At 45.8% G+C, this 19249-nt stretch overlaps 1 protein-coding gene across 2 annotated transcripts; it reads right to left on the minus strand.

Moving 5' to 3' along the window:
* Positions 1-164: 164 nt before the first annotated feature.
* Positions 165-9230, minus strand: NRN1 (neuritin 1). 2 transcript variants are annotated; one of them, XM_036256527.1, is made up of 3 exons: positions 9167-9230; positions 4382-4526; positions 165-1343 (listed from the first exon to the last, which is right to left on the minus strand). In XM_036256527.1, the coding sequence occupies exons 1-3, from the start codon at positions 9183-9185 to the stop codon at positions 1115-1117; spliced, it is 393 nt and encodes a 130-aa protein (XP_036112420.1). In that variant the 5' UTR covers positions 9186-9230; the 3' UTR covers positions 165-1114. The 2 variants fall into 2 exon arrangements, with proteins under 2 accessions (XP_036112420.1, XP_036112419.1); XM_036256526.1 differs by lacking the exon at positions 9167-9230 and adding an exon at positions 8742-8998.
* Between the last annotated feature and the right edge of the window lie 10019 nt (positions 9231-19249).

Genomic DNA, 19249 nt, shown 5'->3' on the forward strand with positions numbered 1-19249 from the left:
AGTAAAAGGCAATGTCCTAGTTGAGGAGGGTCTGCTTGAAGAGGATAGGTTATCAAGTGGCATGTGAACAGGTGAATTTATTACCTGGCTTCAGCGTCCCTTCAGGTACCTCTGAGAACTCTGCCAAGAAAGCAGGCTTCGGGCAGGAAACAGGCAACACCCCATTTCAAACAATAACTTTTATTTTATACTTCTCTATACTTTGTAGCAAATCTTTTTTGCTGAATTTAATTTATAATAAACTTTTTAAATTACATCTCTCTCTTTTTTAAAATCAAGGCTCTCTATGTCAAAATCTTTTTAAACTATATTTTAGATTAACATTTAACACTCCTCCTTGTGATCTACACCGTTGGATATTCAGGTATTACTGTATGTGTAACAGCTAAAACAAGAGAGGAGGGGAAAGAAAGGCTTGGACTTGGAAAGATGCATCAATAAGAGCAGGTAAAGCTGAATCTCTCAGTGACTGGAGCAGCATTTCTTCTGGTAGCCTTTACCTCTAACCCGGTGTTTCCCCAACCCTTTTCCTCTCTGCCTCCTGTCCTTAAAACACTAAGCCGACAATCTGTCCTTTTACTTTTCTTGAGGAGAAATGTGCAGTGGAAATGATCAAAACAAGATACTGTGGAAGAAAGAAGTGAACGTGAATTATTCACCATATGCTTCCCTCGTGGACATCTCCCCTGAATTCATTCCCCTGGCCTTCTCCTCTCCTCTTTCCGATTGGGAGGAGCCCGTCATTTGTCATGTATTAACATGATTAGTATAGTAGGCGGCCCAGGGCCGTTCCTGAGATTCTTTTGCCAAAAAATAAAAATTTTAAAAATGGGGTGGGTTTGTCGTTTGTTTTCCTATCTTTATGTGAAGAGGGACTAAAGCTGAGGTCCGATTTTGGCTGTGCTTGCTTGCTCACTGATTGGTAACATTTGGCAAATAAAACACAAGAGATCAAACAAAATAAAAGAGAATCAGGATTTCCCACAATCCTATATGAGTGTTTTCAGCATCACAGAGAATCACAACGTCCCCAAAGAACGAATGGATCTTCCTCTCGATTTCCGGGAGCAAGGAGTGAGTGTGGGTGGGCGCGCGGGGGGAGCCGGCCCCGCGCTCAGAAGGAAAGCCAGGTCACTAAAGCTGCCGAGAGAGACACCAGGAGCACTGGGAGCTCCGGGAGCAGGGACCCCGCCGCCCCGTTGCCGCTGCCGCAGAGTTCGAATAAGCTGCCTTGGATGTTGAGGTTTTTGGATTCTTTTCTCAGTTTATCCCATATATCTTTCGCCCCTTCCTGGCAATCCGTAAGGGCTGTGACCGTGCAGCTGTGGAAATTCTCCCAGTATCTGGCGAGGAACAGAACAAACAGAAGAAGCAGGTTCACTTTGGGCGTGGGGGAGGACTTTGGGCCTGCTCCAGTGCGCCTCAGCGCTCTCCGCGGTGCCAACCACCGCGAGCGCCCCTCCCCATCTCCTCGCCAGCTCTGGCGCCGGGGTCCTGCGAGGATAGCGCGGGCCCGACCCTAGCCCACCCTACAAGCCGAGGTCCGGGTGTGGTTTCTCTCCCTGGTGCCCGCGGGGGCCCAGCAGCCAGGAGCCGGGGCCGAACCGGCTGCGCCTCGCTGGCACCTCGGCCTGCGCAAACAGATTGCTCGCCCTCCTCGGGGAAAGCTAGGAAAACAGTGCTAAGCCTTGCAAGCTGCCGCCCATTAATGCCTCTTAGCTTGCAAGATGGGTTAGTTGCTCCGAGCGCAGCCCTCCCCACTGGGCTTCTCACTTTCTCCTCCCCCTCGCCCCTTCTGTCTCCCTCCCTCCGCGTACTCTCTCGCCTGCCTTCGCCCTCTTTCTCCCCCTTCCCTTCCTTTTGTTTCGCGTTCTTCTGTTTCCCCCCTTTTCCCCTCTTCCCTTCTTTGTCTTCCTCCTTTCCCCTCCCCTTGGTTTTCCGCTGTTCAGTTCCTCACTTCTTCCCCATCCTCACTTGCTTCGGTCCTCCGTGGCTCCTCGCGTTGCTCTCCACAGCCTCCCAGCTCAGATTCTGTAAGGAGGCTCCTGCTTACCTCGTCCCTCCCCGGGGTCAGGGAGTGTTAGTGCCCGAGCCCCTGGGCCAGTTTTGTAAACCTGCTTTTTGCACACCTCTGTGCTCCCGGCCTTGCGCACTTGGTTCCACCTCTTCTCTCCCCGCCCCACCTTCTTCTTGGGCTTGGATCCCATGGGATCTCCTTCCCAGAACCTTAGGGGATAGTTCCCAGTCCCCCAGGCCAGGACTCGAGGGCGGGCTCGGGGCCCACCAGTGCCAACCTTTGTGACACCCGGCTCTCGGTCCTCCCTTCAGGCCTTTTTCGGAGCCCCGCGCCTCGCTCGGAAGCTTCTTCCCCCAGGACTCAGCTCCGAGCCCCGCCCCCACAACCTTCATCCAACCTGTCCTTCTCTAGTTTACCCCTTTCTTCTGAAAACCCAAAATAGATCTCGAGCCTAAATATATTTCCAACCCGTGATCGATTCCTGGGGCGCTGTCTCCATTCCGTGCTGGGTGGATCTGATCTTACGCGTCTCCGTGACTCCGGCTGGCTTCCATCTCAGGGGCCCTGAGAGCCCGGTCACCAGACCGCACCCCACGAAATTTGGTTGTATTGTCTCCTCTCTCTCTCCCTTCTGAGCTCTAGCCCGGACTATAAGCACATTGAAGGCAGGCACTATGTTTGATTTATCCTTGTTTCCACTCCCACACCATCTTCTGACTAACAATACAGTTAAAATACGTGTTGGATTGCCTTGAGCTAGGATTGTTTTCTAAGGACCTCCCGAGTCTCTTAATTTATGCGGACTGGGGGTCCTGGGGTGTAGGGCTTTCAGATTCCTCAACTGAAAATAAACAGCAAGATTTAGAGAAACCTAAGAGGTGGGGGGACAACTTCCTGCATGACTGCACCTCCCAAAAGATATCTACTTCCCTCCTTTCTTTATACACACCCAGATGGGAACAAGAGACACATGGTTGGAAAAGGACAGGTATCCAGGGGGTACTGAAAGGAGATACTGAACAAGGAGTACACCAACCCACTGGGAGCCTCAACTCAGCTGCAGCCTGTGGCCTCTGGGAGTGGCCCTCCTCAATTCCATATTTCAGGACCAAATCTTGCTTAATAAAATAAAATAAAATAACTTGGAATAACCAAGTTGTGATAAATGATGGAGGATTTGTGAGCTGATCTATATTTAACCTTTTGTTGTGTATAGATATATTCTTACCTATCATCAGATATTTGGAATTACAGTAGGTAAGCATGCATTCCAAACCCCAACTTTTGTCCCTTTCCTGATAGGAAGGTACCAGCTACTTAGTTGCTGTGGCCCCTGGTGGGCACCTGGGTATTTAGAAATATGTGTAGCAAAATTGACCCCTGTTTAATGACTCATAATTTAAACAAATTTACACCTCACCCCACCCCCCAAGAATTAGAGAGAAGGGAAGGAATTCACAGTATAAAAAAGGTGGTACAGCAAATGGTCACTACAAACTCTGGGGTACAAGGAACACCTCTTGCCTTGTCTTTATTGAAAGAGACATTATGAGAGGACTGTCACAGATGTTTTTGAAAATAAAATAAAGTATGTGTTATTGCAGAGGGCAGGGGTATTTTTAAGGTCTGCAGCAGCTAAAATGTCACTGGGCCTGGCCATGAACTCCTTCATGGCCCTCCTTGGGCCCTTAGCTGCTCTGGCCTGCTAATACACGTAGATCAAGAAACAGAGGAAAACATAAGCAAGGAGGGTGACTATACTAAACCTAGGAAATTACTACAAACTCCGTAGTCACTAGATGCCCAGATCCGTTCTTCTTGGGCAAAGTCATTGGCAGGAAACAAAATATTCCCTCAGCCTCTCTTAGAAAGAGGAAGGGGGACCTGTGCTCTCTTGCCTGCACTCCAACTTTCTTACTGTGTACTTGAGGGGAGTTTTAATCAGGCGAAATGGACAAAATAGGTGAGAGACTTTTCTTTTAGGCAAACTTATCATTACCTAAACCTCTCCTCAAACCAAAACCAGCTGCCTTTCATAGGGTACTGGGCAGGCCTCTCATTCACCAAGAAGCAAACTCTGAGGAAGACTGCGTCAGGCAGAGAGAAATTGGTGGCAGCTCTCCCTCCCCCTTGCCCTGGCTCCAGCACATTCAGTGAGCGCTCCTCTGTGTTGGACTGGGCCCCAGCAGAACAATCCTCCCCCGCCGGTTCCAGGCTGTAGCACCCCCTTGGGCAGTGCGGCCGGGCCAAGGCCTGGGGGTGGGAGCCAGAAGGTGAGGACGCGCAAATTCGCGTCGGCGTGGATCTCCCACCTCAGCAGCGCCCCCCAGAACAGGAACCTAGCTGGCCAGAGAGGACACTTACGTGCACATGGTCTTGATGTTCGTCTTGTCGTCCAGGCCCTGCGGGTAGTTGGCCACGCTGTCGCCCAGCTTGAGCAAACAGTCCGAAAAGCCCTTAAAGACCGCATCGCACTTGCCGGCTGCTCTCACGGCCTGCACCAGGTAGGCTACAGAGAGGAGGGGATACCGGTCAGCAGCGCCTGGACCCCACCCTGCAGCCCCACGGGCGGTCTACCCCCCAACCCAGCGCGGCTTCGCCCTACCGAGTTGTGTCAGGCCTCGGGTGCGCCAGAGTTAAAGGTGAATGAAAGATGGGGTTCCAGAGTGAACGACCTGCACCCAGCGCCGCGTCTTCCGCAGATTACCACTGTTTGAGTGGGTGTGGGTGGCCCCGGGTAATGAGTCTTTTCCTGCCCTGCAGCTCCCTCCCGCATCTGGCTCTCTCTCTTTTCTGTTACCACTGTCCACTCTTCTCACCTCCTTTTCCTCCTTTATTCCTCTCTTCCTACCCACTTCCTCCTTGTTTCCCAACACTTCCCCAGCAAGCCCGGTCACGGCACTAGGAGTGCAATCTTCCATTTCCAAAGTGAGAGAGGGGGTCTAATAGCAAAGAGCAGGAGTGGGGGAGGGGGAGGGAGGCGACACATTATGAGACCACACAGCTGAACCTAACGCCACACCGGGTGGGAAGCCTCGACATGGCGCCCAAGTCTTTGGTGGGCGCTCAGCAAACACTGCTGAATAAATAAGTTAGTAAAGTCTCTGGGAGCTACCAGCAGCTACCAGAATGGATTGGTTCATTATAGAACCGACTGCCTACCGTGCAGTCTGTGTTCCCAAGGAGATCCTTCATGCACCCTCCCGACCCACTGGAGAGAGTAGCCTAGGCCTCTGGGACCGGACGGTGGTGACAGTGGTCCAGGGCAGTCTGGGCCCAGCAGAATCACGAATATATCTGTGTGGGTGACCCTGACCTCCACGGAGGCCAAATCCGTGAGCCTCCAGCCCACTGCTTACTCCGCTTCTGTTCCTGGCTCAGCTCCTCCCACACTCTTAATCCCCGGAAAAACCGGTCACCACTCCCGCTCGGAGCAGTGTAAGACCTTCGCTCTCTAGGCACAGTCCTGCGACTGAGGGCCCAGGGCGCTGCCGCCGGGCTCTGGGCCTCCAGCTCCGGGCTCCCTCCCGAGCGGGGCGGGGATGGCTGCAGGGGCGGTGGGAGGAGGTGGCAGTGATGGAGGAGGAGGAGGAAGAGGAGACCCGGGCTGCACGCTCTTGGCCTCAGGTCGGTCAAACCTTGAGGCGTGAGCCCTGAGAGAGAGACCGGCTCCAGACCGCGGACGCGCTGCCTTGGCCATTTCTCTCCATTTCAAGGCCAAAGAACCGGGATAAATGTTCGTTGGCGAAAGGCCAAAAACACTCCGGGCGCCAACGGGTCGCGCTAGAAGAACAGATCTTGGCTGTTTGGGCGAGGGGAGGTCAAATACGGAGCGAATCTTCTCGGAATAAAATACCCACGATCCTGAGCGCCGACCTCTTCCTGGACAGTCATCACGCCGCCGCCGCGGCTAGCGAGTAAAGTCTCAGGGGAGGACTATGCCCCTCACTTCCCCCCACCGGCCGCTCGTCCCCTGGAGTCGGACTAGGCGCAGACGTGGGGGAAGGTGACCGAACCCGCAGCAGCTTCCGGGAGCGCACCGCTTGCAAATTGCTGCTGGGGAAGCGAGGCGGGCCTTGCGCTTTCTAATCCGGAACGGGAAGCTCTGGGGAAGGGACTGAGGTTAACTTCGATCTCGGCTCAGGCTATAGGTAAACCTTCACAAAAACCCCCTTCCCCCGCCACGCGAAATATTAAAAGCCCTTACGAATACAATATCTCGTAGAACACTGAGATAGAATAAACTGTTTGTTCCAATAGGAACTGATGGTCACAATGAAACAAATCCTACCCGTTGTCCTCTATAATGCACGCCACAGATGCATCTTTGCAGCGAAGAAACGAAATAAAATACAGTCTGTCCATTCCTCCCACATCCCCATCTCTCTTTACCCCTTACCTCCACCCCAAAGACTCGGTGAAAAAGAAGTAGCCCCTAAGATGTACTGACAGTTTTTTTTTTTTTTTTTTTTTTTAAGGGGAACTGGTGTTTGCTGTGGGCGGGAAGCTCTTCTGTCACGTTATCTTTCCAGGCTGTGCAGGAGAAGACCCTCCATACCGCGCATGTGTGTGTGCATGTGTGAAATAAGAAGTCGCAAAATTTTTTCTTTTTCTTTTTTTTTTTTTTACAACTATGACTTCTTGGTCTCTAGTTGGCTGGGGGAGGCCGGGAGCTTGCGCTCTGGACATATTTTGCAGGTTCATGCATCCGTGCAGATCGCAGTCCGCGAGATCCTCGATGTTGTTCCCGAACCCGACTTCAGAGAGGCTTGGGTGGGCCACCTAGGCTCCTTCCCTGTTTTCTCCGGTGTCCGCACCTTGTGTCATTTCCATCCGTTCATTCATTCGTTTGACCTCTCATTCATTACAAACTTCCTCCAGCCGCGTCTACATTTGCGTTCACCACCCTCTCCACCTCCCCATTTCTTCCCAACCCCCACTTTTCTTGCCAAATGTCAATGATTTGGGACAGCTCCCAGACATGAATTAATAAAGATCGAGAGGCTCTGGTGCGGGAAAGGGCAGACATTCGGGAACAAATTTGCTCAATTTCAATTCCACAGCCAACAAATGGTCATTTTCGGTCTGTTCGTGTGTTCCAAGCGTATCCCGCTTGCACAATTGCTATCTCTTCTATCCCCCACAACCTACAGTAAGGTTATTTCCCACTGGGAAAACAGAACCCCGAACATACTCCGATTAAAATCTCCATATCAAAATAGGTGCTGTAACCTATTCTCTAAATATTTGCAGGCTAATTGCAAAATGCCACATCCGCTTATTTCCAATATATAAGAGATTTGCTGCAATTATAAATGTTCTTTATTTATTGCAGTTCTCTGCACTAATGTCAAAGATTCAAACAACCAGATTCAAAACATCGAATAATTTCTCAGAATTGAAGGAAAACGTCAATATCCTGCATCCACATACTCTAAAATCCCTATAATGTTCATGAAAAAAAAAAAAATCAGATACTCAAAATCATGTCAAATGCATACAACCCACTGCAAAGAATCCATTTTATTGTATAGATCAACTCCAAACCCAGTTTCCTTCAAATTTCTTATGAACAAAAATGTTATGTATTTTATCTCTTGCCCTACACCAATTCCCTAAAGCCACCCTCCCAATACTGCAAGGATTTGTCTGCAAAGAATGTTACAGCCTAAAATGATAGGAGTCAACAATTCCCTCAGAATCCAGAAAACCCCTTTGAAGAGTTTCCATTTTTTTCTCTTGTCCATTCTATTAATAATCAGCTTCACTTTCACTTTTAGGCCACTTAATTAATACTCTGACCCACATGAGAGAAGGGGGCTTTCTAGTGCTCCCTCCCATAACGTCTTCATTCTGGATGGAAAAGGTGAACTTTTTAAAACCCCATGATAGTGTAACTAGGACTCAACATTCCTTAACATAAAATGGGGACTATATAAATCTATCTGTAATCAACCCCAAACAAACAAAAATAACAAACACCCAACATAACATTGCAAACAATTCTTGACCCTTTCTTATATATAAAATACAGATGCCTATGTGGAAAGGAACAGGCAAATGTTCATAGAAAATTATATCCACATATATTTGGTTGAATTCAACCTCCTCAATGATAAGCACCTTAAAATACTACTCTGGGGTTCCATGTCATTCTCAGCCCTCCCCCCCCCCCAGCCGGTCTGCGGTGCCCGGTGCAAACGCTGCAACTAGGGTATGAGGGGGTGGGGGTGGCGGGAGAATGACAAAGTTCTAAATGCAGCAGTCTGAGCCCCGGAATATCTTTGCTTTCTGCAGATAAACTTTCCAGTTCTAGCCGCCTAGCCATCTTGTTCCTGCATTCACCTTTCCACCCTTCAAAATAATACCTTGCAGTATCGCAGGGGCCAATGCATTGCCCCAGAACGTACCAAACCTGGTCTAACCAAGAGAGGGAAGCAAAAAATGAACGTGCTCTTCCGAAAAAATGGGAGAAAATCCCCTCCTAAACCGGCTGGCCGCTCACATTTCCTGGGTAACGTTTGGAGTCTCTCTCTCTCTTGTTTTAAAAAAACCAACCCAGGACTTGGGAGTCCCTAGGAAGTGATGCCCCTACCCTTGGGGGTTTGAGGGCTCCTTGGCACCCCGGGGCGACTGCGGGCCAGTCGGACCCCTTGGCGCCTCGGGCTGGGCCGGCCGGCTGCCTGCTGCTGCCCGCCGCGAGTCTGGCTGGGCGGCCACTTACCTATTTGCACCGCGAGGATCAGTGAAATATATCTGCCGTTCAACTTAAGTCCCATCCTACGTTTAGTCAAACCATTTGCGACCGCAGACCTTTAAATAGTTAGTTTAGAGAACGCGGGGGAAAGCTGAAAAATAAGCATTGCCAACAAGTTCCAAGAGCGACGGAGACTTTATGCACAGGGAAAGCAGAGGGAGGAGAGAGAGGGAGCGAGGAAGAGAGAGAGTGAGAGAGAGAGAGAGAGAAAGAGAGAGAGAGAGAAGAGAGAGAGAAAGAGAGAGAGAAAGAGAGAGAGAGTGAGAGAGAGGGGGGAAGAGCTGGGAATGGTTCACTCCATTAGGAGGGGGCGGAGGAAGTACAGCCTCACGCCCACGAGCAGGCCTGACGTGGGGGATGACACGGAATGATTAAAAAAAAAAAAGAGACACCTTGGTAGAGAATCGCCATTTATAGTCATCAGAATCTGGGATTAATCAGATATCTCCAATTAATGTGAGATCCGAACGAAATCTTACCTCCCGGGGTGACCACTTCCCCATCCCTGCCGCCACCCCCGCCTCCTCGCTGTTCCCGGGGCCCCCAACCCCGCCTCCTTACAGCACAGAACAGGGGCACCCCTCCCTTCCCCGCCTGGAGCCGGGGAGTCCTGACGCGCCCACTCGATTGTTTCAACCTACTCCCCCTCCTCCACCAGCTCAACAGAGAATCCAACCTCCTCCCTACGTTGCAGTAAGGTTTAAAGGAGCGAGAGAGGGAAAAGCAGCTAACCAGCTCTATTAATTCGAATCTCCGCGCCCCTCATCTGCAGCCTGCCCCCTGCACTTGCCTACCCTCTTTTTCTCCAACCCAGCAGCTGAGCTGTGGGAGCAGCCTGGAGCGCGTGAACACACACACACTCACGCACAAACGCCCGCACGCCCGCAAGCCCCGCCAAGCACCCTCCGTGTTTGCCCGCACACACTGCACACGATTGTGCGCACACGTCCAGGCCTCGGGGGTTTGGTCGACACCTGTGCGGGCCCTGAAATATACACCTAATGCCCTCTGTGAATTTCACCAGCTCAGAAGGCCTGAGCCGGTGAGAGGCCGCTTCAAGACACACAGCGACACCTGTTTTTGGAGGTGGGGAGAGCACGGAAAAAGGAGCCTCTGCAAAGACAATTTTCGGATACTAGAAATTTACTAACTCTCAGAGCATTAGGAAATTTCCAAAGGAATCTCAAGTATGCGGGCTTCTTTCTGATTCTGCTGCATCTCTTGGGGTTGTTGGACTCATACACACATACACACACGTACATCACGTACGCACACGCACACCCAAAGCATCACACACCTGCACTGTCTTTTGATACTCGGGTACCAACCATGTGTAGACGTAGCCTACGCTGCAACGAAGTACTTCTGCAGCTGCGTCTGTGCTCTGTGGAAGGTGATATCCACGACAGCTTGCGTTGAGAATGAAAAATAAACAGGGCTATTTTCTTTCTAAAAGCATTCGGCTTTGGTTTCCTCCCCTTCTTCAACACCAAAAGAAGCCTAAATCCTAGTTTCTTTAATGAAATGCTAGATGGCATCGGCCAACTTTAAGCCCCTTAAGAGGAAAAAAAATGAAAAAGACCCCCCAAGAATACCTGAGAAAACACTAAGATATTAAATTAGCAGTAGAAATGCAAACGGATTAAAGAGATATTGAATCGCATTTACTTCTGCGTACCCATCGCCGGGTCACTGCGCTTACTCAGCCCTTTAGAGATGCACAGACAGTGAACGCGGTAGAAAGTGCAAAATAAGGGGGTGGGACAAGCTGTGTAGAGTGAGAGGCTAAGGGGCAGCGCAGGGGTCCTGACTGCCGCTTTTTGTGACGTGGAGCGTGAACACGGGGCGGACCCTTTTCCTAAGTCCCAAGGGAGTCGCAGACCCGGAGGTGGGGGCCCCGAGGCCCCGGGCCCCGGGCCGCGGGGCGGCACCGCGTAGTTCCACCTAGTGACGTCACCAGGCCTGTGGGTGGGGCTACACGAGGACCTCCTCTTCCCAGAATCTAGGGGCTCAGTGGCAGCCCCGGGTGTTTCCTTTCCCTGCCATTTAGTGGCTCCAGGAGGAGCAGAAAACGCTGCGGGGCAGGGGCGGGGCGGGGCCGGGGGCCAGAGTAGGGGTATCCCTCAGACCCGCCCCTGACGCCCTCCAATGGCAGGGCGGGAGGTTGGCTCAATGGGCGGGGCCTTGGAAGGGTCGCAGTATGGTCCCGCCCACATCTCGGCCCCGCCCCTCGGGGTCCAGCGCTCTGGGCCCTTCCAGCTATTCCCTCCTCAGTGCCGAGCTGACGCGTGGGCTCCACTCTTGCAGGGCCCCGGGCTGAGGGCGGTTTACGATTTTTTGCCCTTAACGTACTTGACTCCCTCCAGCTCACCCACCCTAGATCTTCCGAAACGTTGTTTTCTGAGAGTGCCCTGGGATTCCCTGCTCCCATCCCAACTCCTGTCATCCCGAATTTGGGGCTTTGGGGGTGGGAGGAGGCAGCACTGAAGGGCAGAGGGAAAGTGAGGCGCGGTGAGCAGCCGTTCCCGACCCGCGCGCAAGAGCAGAGCGCTCGCCTTCGGGCTTCCGGTAGCCGCGCATCACCCCCTGGAACCCCTGCTGGCCTTTTCCTCTTCATTTTCCTTCCCTTGCTTCCCAGTTTCTCCTTGGGTTGTTTTGAAAGCGAAGATGTGAGCCAGCAGACATGAATTATATAGGGGTGAATCATCGAAAGCAAATGCTAATGGAATATATATATATATATATATATATATATATATATTCTTATTTTAAACATTGCAAGACGTTCTGCAGCCGAGTCACCATGTGAGGTTGGTTCTTTCTGGTTCCAAAATTACAAGCTAGTGAAATCCATGGTTGCCAACCTCTGCTAATTGAGAACACTGCAGGCAATGTCCATGGTTGAAGGTAGCCTTGAAGAACGTTTCCTCCTTCCTTCTTTTAATTTGAAAAGTCCACCCCAAATCGTATTGGAGAGGAAACAGCAGTGAATGAGAGTGAAAAACCTAGGTACTAGGTCCTGACTTATCAGTATTTCATTGACCTTGGTTTGTCCCCATACTGGTTGCAGTTCCATAATCTGAAAAATGGAGGAGATATGATTATGACATGATCTCCAAGCCCGGTTTTACCTTTGAAATTTTGTTTACCAGAGGTTTTCTAGAATACTATGGATGCGGTGGAGAGTGGAGAAAAGAACAGAGAAAAGTCCATGCAGGAATGTTTGTTATAGGTCAACTTCTTGCAAAGGCATATTTCCTTTTGAAAAGCTATTACATTTCAAGTTAAAGAAACAAATACAGTTCAGGATAGAAAAAAGCCATTGGTGATGTTTGGGTCCACATATCAACTTGAGCCAAAGGTACCCCTGAAAGTAGGTTTGCATAATTAAGGCATATAAATATGCCAAATGTCTTAACTCTAAAACTTCCAGAAAGACCATGTCTAACTTTAAGGTTGGCACCAGCTCCTTTCTCAGTTCACATTGCCACAGCCCCAGTTTCAGCAAGTGGGCATGCATATGTTCCACACACACATGCATACCTGGTGTGTGCCAGGCCCTGTGCTCTATGTTTGTGCTCTGGCAACAGGGCAAAGCATTGAGCCAGCTAACTCCCCAACTCTCTCCAAATCCATCTTAAGTGGACTTCCCAGAAGCTGCTATCTCCAAAAACATCCCTTTGAAATTATTTGTAAGAGCAGTTGCCAAGGGCACTAGGAAATTCCACTTGTCTTCTTGGTCAGAAAAAAAATCCACTGGTATGTTAGAATAGACTGGTCTAGCAATACATTTCTCTCATAAATTTAGTCTGTCATTTTGTATATCTTCAACTAAAACTTTTAATTAAAATATGAATGTAACTGTGTACCTTTTAACATTTAAAATAACAACTATACCATTTTAAAACAATGATATACATTTGGAAGGAGATGAAATTTTTGTGGAGCTATGTTGGTATGGGTCCCACTAAAAATCCACTTTGAGAGGCCTGGGTCTCCCTTTGCATCTGTTACTTGGTAAGGTGATTTTTCACTCTTTTATCACTACAAAATTTGTAGGCCTTAAATATATAGCAGACTAAAGAAACTTGATTTTACTGCAGAAATTTGAGTTCTGGGAGCAAATGCTATCTTTGAAATGTTGAATGCTATCTTTGAAATGATTAACTTTCTATTTGAAAGTAAATATTTTATTTAAAATTATTTTATTATAAAATATACACAGGGAACAATGCACAAAGCAAAGATATACCACTTATTGATTTATCAAAAAGTGAATATCTAAGTGGTCCCCACTCACACTGAGACAGTCAGAACAGGCATGACAACTGAAGGCAATCTATATTCCTAGATAAGAATTCTCAACCAAAACGCTGGAGAAAGTGTTGGGACAGTTAGCAAAATTTGAACGGGTCTGTGAATTAGACATTAGTTTATACAATGTTGATTTCCTCATTGGTGAGTTGTATACTGATTATAGAGGAAGATGTCCTTGTTTGGGAGTGGACACACTAAAGTGTTTAGGGGTAATGAGACATATCTACAGCTTGTTCACTAAAGATTCAGAAAAGGAATAGTGATAATGAGAATAAATAGACAGCAATTGAACCAACAGTAAAATGTTTATAATTGGGGAATCTCTGAGTGTACAAGTATAGGAGTTCTTTGCACTGTTCTGGCAATTTTTCTCTCAGCTTGAAGTTATTTCGAAATAATTATTAACAAAAATTTACTTGCCCTGGCCAGTTTGGCTCAGTAGTTAGAGCGCTGGCCCACGGACCAATGGGTCTCGGGTTTGATTCTGATCAAGGGCACGTACCTCAGTTGCAGTTGGTATAGGACCTGGTCAGGTCATGCAGGAGGCAACCAGTTGATTTGTCTCTCTCACATCAATGTTTCTCTCTCTCTCTCTCTTTCCCATCCTCCCACTCTATCTGATGATAAATAGAAAAATATCCTCCAGTGAGAATTTAAAAAAATCTACTCACTGTTTAAATTACAGCTTTAAAATTCTTAGTGAAATATATAGATGAATGTTCCTGAACCTTAAATAATCATAAAAAGCACAAACTAAAAAAATTTGATAAATTTGACCATAATAAATGAAAGACATTTTGTTCATAAAGTAACTGCTTAAAGAAAATGAAAGGGCACATTACAAACTGCCACAAAAGATCAATAGCAAACTCCTTAAACCAATATATATATATATATATTTTTTTCTTTATTGATTTTTAGAGAAAAAGGAAGGGAGAGGGAGAGAGAGATAGAAACATCAATGAGAGAGAACATTGACTGGCCGCCTCTTGCATGCCCCCCACTGGGGATTAGGCCCACAACCTGGGCATGTGCCCTGACCAGGAATTGAACCAGTGACCTTTTGGTGCGTGGGTCGACGCTCAACCACTGAAACCACTGAGCCACACTGGCCGGGCTCAAACCAATATTTTTAAAGTGTGTGCTCATGTGTGTCCACACACACTCATACACATACACACACACTAAAATAAAACTGGAAAAAAGATGAAGAGGAATTTCCTAAAAAAGAAAGCAGACAAAACTGGCTTAACATTCAAAACTCAGTGTCTTCATGTTTTTCATGTACTGGAGGATTTAAAGATTACAGACCTTTCATTTCAGGATGACCTCACCCTGATGCATCTGATGTTTCCTTATGACTAAACTCACACCATCCAATCATGGTGTCTCATGACTAAGCACAACCTCAGGAATGAAGATGTGTTCTTCTCAATGCATCTCATTAGGAGCAACACCTTGTTGATCTGTTCCGTCACTGGTGATGTTAACCTAGATTACCTGGTTCTGTTGCTGTCTATAACATTTCTGTTTCTTGAGTTCACCATTTACCCCTTTATAACTGATTAGTATTTTGTGGGGAACTCTTCTGAGACTACACTAATGTTTTAGTCCTCATCATACTTTCACGCAATGGCCTTAGCATTCATTAATCACTCATGACTGAATCAACCACTTACCTTTATGGTGGTTGCCAAATGGTGATTCTCTATTTTCTGCATTTTTTTTTTTTTCTAAATTTGTTATTTGGAATTCTACTCTAAGCAAAAGCTAACTTTCTTTTTTTTATTATTTCTTCTTCCCTCCCTGCCTCTCTCCCTCCCTCTTTTTCTTTCTTCCTTCCTCCATTCCTTTATGTCAGTATGAACTCATGGACTTTTATTTTATTTAATGTACTATAATCTCTTCTTACCATCATTTTAATGCCCCAATTGTTTTCTATTTAGCCACTGGAGCCCCTTCAAGCTGATTTTTGTTTCTTTTTCTTTCTTTTTTTTTTATCCTCACCTGAGGATATTTTTCCATTTTTTGTACAGATAGAGTGGGAGGGAGAGAGAGAGAGAAACATCGACGTGAAGGGACACATCGAGTGGATGCCACCCGCACGACCAACCAGGGCCGGGGACAAACTGCAACCAAAGTACGTGCCCCTAGCGGGAACCGATCCCCGGTCTCTCCGGACCGCAGGCCGACGCTCTAACCGCTGAGCCAAACCGGCCAGGGCTGATTTTTGTTTCTTTTTAGTGAATCCTGATTACTCCTTCAGAATTCTTACTTCCTGATACAAAAATATTCGGGCTTATCTTGTCTTCACCCACCCAAGCTCTGCTTCCTTTTAGTTTCAAAACCAAGATCTAGGCTCTGCCAGTGCTCATTGTTGCTAGGGTGTCGTTGCTTCTTGTCCCTCTCAGAAGATAGAGGTGGGATATGTGTGTGTGTGTATATACATATCTACACATATACGTATATGTATATATACATATCCACACATGCATATGTCTCTATTTCTGTATCTGTAGAGCTGTATAAATAGAGGACAAAATCATGAATTTATTTTGATACTTCCAGTATCAATCCAATAACTCAGGGGTCTTTCTAACCTTCCCCCTTTTCTTTTTTTAATCCTCACCCGAGGACATTTTTCCATTTTTTGTTCAGATAGAGCGGAAGGGAGAGAGAAACATTGACGTGAAAGGGACACATCGAGTGGCTGCCACCTGCACAACCCAACCAGGACCGGGGACAAACTGCAACCGAGGTACATGTCCTTAGCGGGACCCGAACCCGGGTCTCTCTGGACCACAGGCCTACGGTCTAACTGCTGAACTAAACTGGCTAGGACTTCCCCCTTTTCATATGTGTAAATATACCTATTGAGAATCTTGACTCCCATTATCCTTGGCATATCATTTAGTTGCTCAAACAATTTACTTATTTGTTTGGTGTAATCAACATTTAATCACACTGGCTGTCTCCCTTCCCCCACTGCCCTGTGTCCTTGGTGGCTCCCACTGCTCTTCGCTGGCCTGCATTCTCAGCTCTGAGGCCTGTCAGTGCACACCCCAGCCCCCTGCTTGCGACATCCCAAAGACCAGCACCCTCATCCTCTGGTCAGGCCTGCACCTCCTGTGGCCCCTCAGCTCCCTCTTACAGCCTCATGCCCTTGGCCACCATGTGACTCCTCCATGCTGGGAAAGGCAGAGGAGAGAGAAAAGGAGAGCATGGGAGGAAGAGGGAAAGGTAGGTGGGCTGGGTTGATTTTATATGTAGCTTGAGGAAGGGAATCCAATTTCATCTTTTTCCATATTGTGAATCAATTTCCCTCCCAGCTTTACTTATTGACTAGCCCTTCCTTCTGTCAGTGAAATTACAAATGGTCTCTGTGCATACCTGAGTTCCACACATGGTAGGATCTGCTTCTGTACTCTTCCCGGGTCAATATGTTTATCCCTAGGTCAGTAACACACTATTTAATGCTATTCCTTCATGATAAGTCCTGATATTGAACAGTGTTCTTTTTCTGTCCTTCTTTGTCAGAAGCATCCTGGTTATTCATCGTTGTTGTAGAGCATTTTTTAAAACTGGATACTTATTTAGAATTATTATTTTCTTTTGATGAATTGAATATTTTTATCATTAGGTCATGGTCCTTTCCATATCTAATCATGTTTTTGCTTAGTCTCTTTTATATACTATTAATATCATTAGGCCAGATAGTTTTGAGGTTTAGATGCCTGATATGTCTCATTTTCTGCGTGTTTTGCCTTTAACCTTGGCCTGTCCTTATGCTTTACATGTATTCCTTATAAGTAACATATACATAAAAATTTAAGAGCCCATTTTGACAATATTTATTTATCTTTTAACTGGTGTGTTTAATCCATATACATTAATTGTAATTATTGACATATTTAGACTTTTTTCTAGTATCTTTATATTTCAGTTTATTTTATTTTCAAATTATATATATTTCTCTCTCTTTTTAAAAATATTCACCCAACGACATATTTTTTCATTGACTCTGGAGAATGAGGGAAGGAGAGAGAGAGAGAAACATTGTTGTGAGAGAGAAGCATCAATCAGTTGCCTCCTGTTTGCACCCGAACTGGAATGGAACCTGAAACCCTTTGGTGTACGGGACAGTGCTCCAACCAACTGAACCACCTGCTAGAGCTCAAGTTACATATATATTTACATCATTTCTTTAGTATTTTGAATTGATATAGACATATTCTCCCAAATAAAACAAGTTCATTCTCCTATCCATTAATATCCTTATATTCCTGACACTATCATATTGATACTGTATTTTAAAAATGTTTTCTTTTAAAAATAATTTCACACTCAGAAGAAATTGCAAAATTAGTATGAATAGATCAAGGTCTCACGTACTCATCACCCAGCTTTCCCTAATGGTGACAGCTTATATAAGTATAGTAGATTTATCTAAACCAGGATATTATTTGCATGATACAATTAGCTAGACTGAAAATGTTATTCAGATTTTGCCAGTGTTTCTGCATGCACTCGGTTTCTTGTATGTATATGTGTATATAATTTGACGACATTTTATCACATGTAATTGCCACCACAATTCAGACACAGAACTGTTCTGTCACTAGAAAGGAACTAGCCCAAGCTGCCTTTTTATAATCACACCCTCTCTCCCCTTTCCTAACCTTTGGCAGTCACTTATCTGTTTCCATTTCTATAATTTTCCCCTTTCGAAAGTGGTATATGAATGGCTTGGTGTTTTTTACTCTGTGTAATAATATTAAGAACCGTCTAAGTTGTGTGTGTATGAGTAGCTCATTCTTTTTTTTTAAATTTCTGAATAGTATTCCATGGTGTAGATGTACCAGAATTTGTTCAATTATTTACATATTGTAGGACATTCAGGTTGTTTGCAGTTTTTGGAACTTCATTACAAATAAAGCTGTTATGAACATTTGTGTACCAACTTTCATGTGGGCATTCATTTTCATTTCTCTAGGATAAATGTCTAGGCATATGGTTGCTGTGTTGCACAGCAAATCTCTGTCTGATTTAAAAGAAATGGCCAGACTGATTTTAAGGGGGTGCTGTGCCATTTTACATTTTTACCAGCTGTGTGTGAGAGATTCAGTTTCTTTGCATCTTTACCAGTACTTTTAATTTTACCTGTTCTAATAAATGTGTAGTTATATCTCACCAAGTTTTAATTTTAATTTTTGTAATGGCTAGTGATATTGAACATGCTGTTTTCATGTGTTTATTTGCAATCCATATATCTTTTTTGGTGAAGTATCTGTTCAAGTAATTTCCCCATTTTCTAATTGCATTATTTGTTTTCTTATGGTTGAGTTTAGAGGTTTCTTTGTGTATTCTGGATATGAATCTTATTGAATTTGTGATTTGCAAACATTTTGCTTCTATTGGTGGCTTTAAAAAATTTTCTCTGAACAGAGTCTTTTGCAGAACAAAAGTTTTTAGTTTTTATGAGATACAATTTATTCTTTTCTTTTTTCTTTTAATGGATCACGTTTTTGGTGTTTTGTCCAAGACCTCTTCACCTAACCCTAGGTCACAAAGAATTTCAGTTTTATAGTTTTACATTTAAACATTATTTAGGCTTTTAAAGTGCAGAATTTACAGTTTTGACTATAATGGAAATATTTTCTTTTAGTCTTAGCTTTTGTTTGTTAGTTTGTTTAAAAATAACGCAATTAAATGAGGTAGTCAATTACCTTTAATTTACCTATGTCTGGAAAATTATTTGAATGATTTCTTCTATTAAATGACTCATTCAATACTTTTCACTATGGAACTTAGTGGGAAAAGCTTCTGACACTCAGTATGTTTCAGTGTATTTTTATTGTATTAAAATGACAGTTTGGCTTTTCCTTCCACCTTTTAAAAATGTGCTCCACTGTCTCCTGGTATTCAGCATTGCTGTTGAAAAATCTGCTGTCCATCTACCTCATGTTCCTTTGTAGATAAACTGCTGTAAACTGCACACACTTTTAGAATTTTTTCTTTGTCCTTGATTTCTCACATTTTACTAAAATGTGTTTAGTTGGGGATTTTCTTTATTGTTCCTCTCCTATTATTTTTTCAATCTGAAGATTTTCTTTTGTAGTTTTTTAATTCTGGGAAATTTATCTCCATTTCCTTCTCTC

Source organism: Molossus molossus, unplaced genomic scaffold (genome assembly GCF_014108415.1).
Source record: "Molossus molossus isolate mMolMol1 unplaced genomic scaffold, mMolMol1.p scaffold_m16_p_12, whole genome shotgun sequence".
NCBI lineage: Eukaryota > Metazoa > Chordata > Mammalia > Chiroptera > Molossidae > Molossus > Molossus molossus.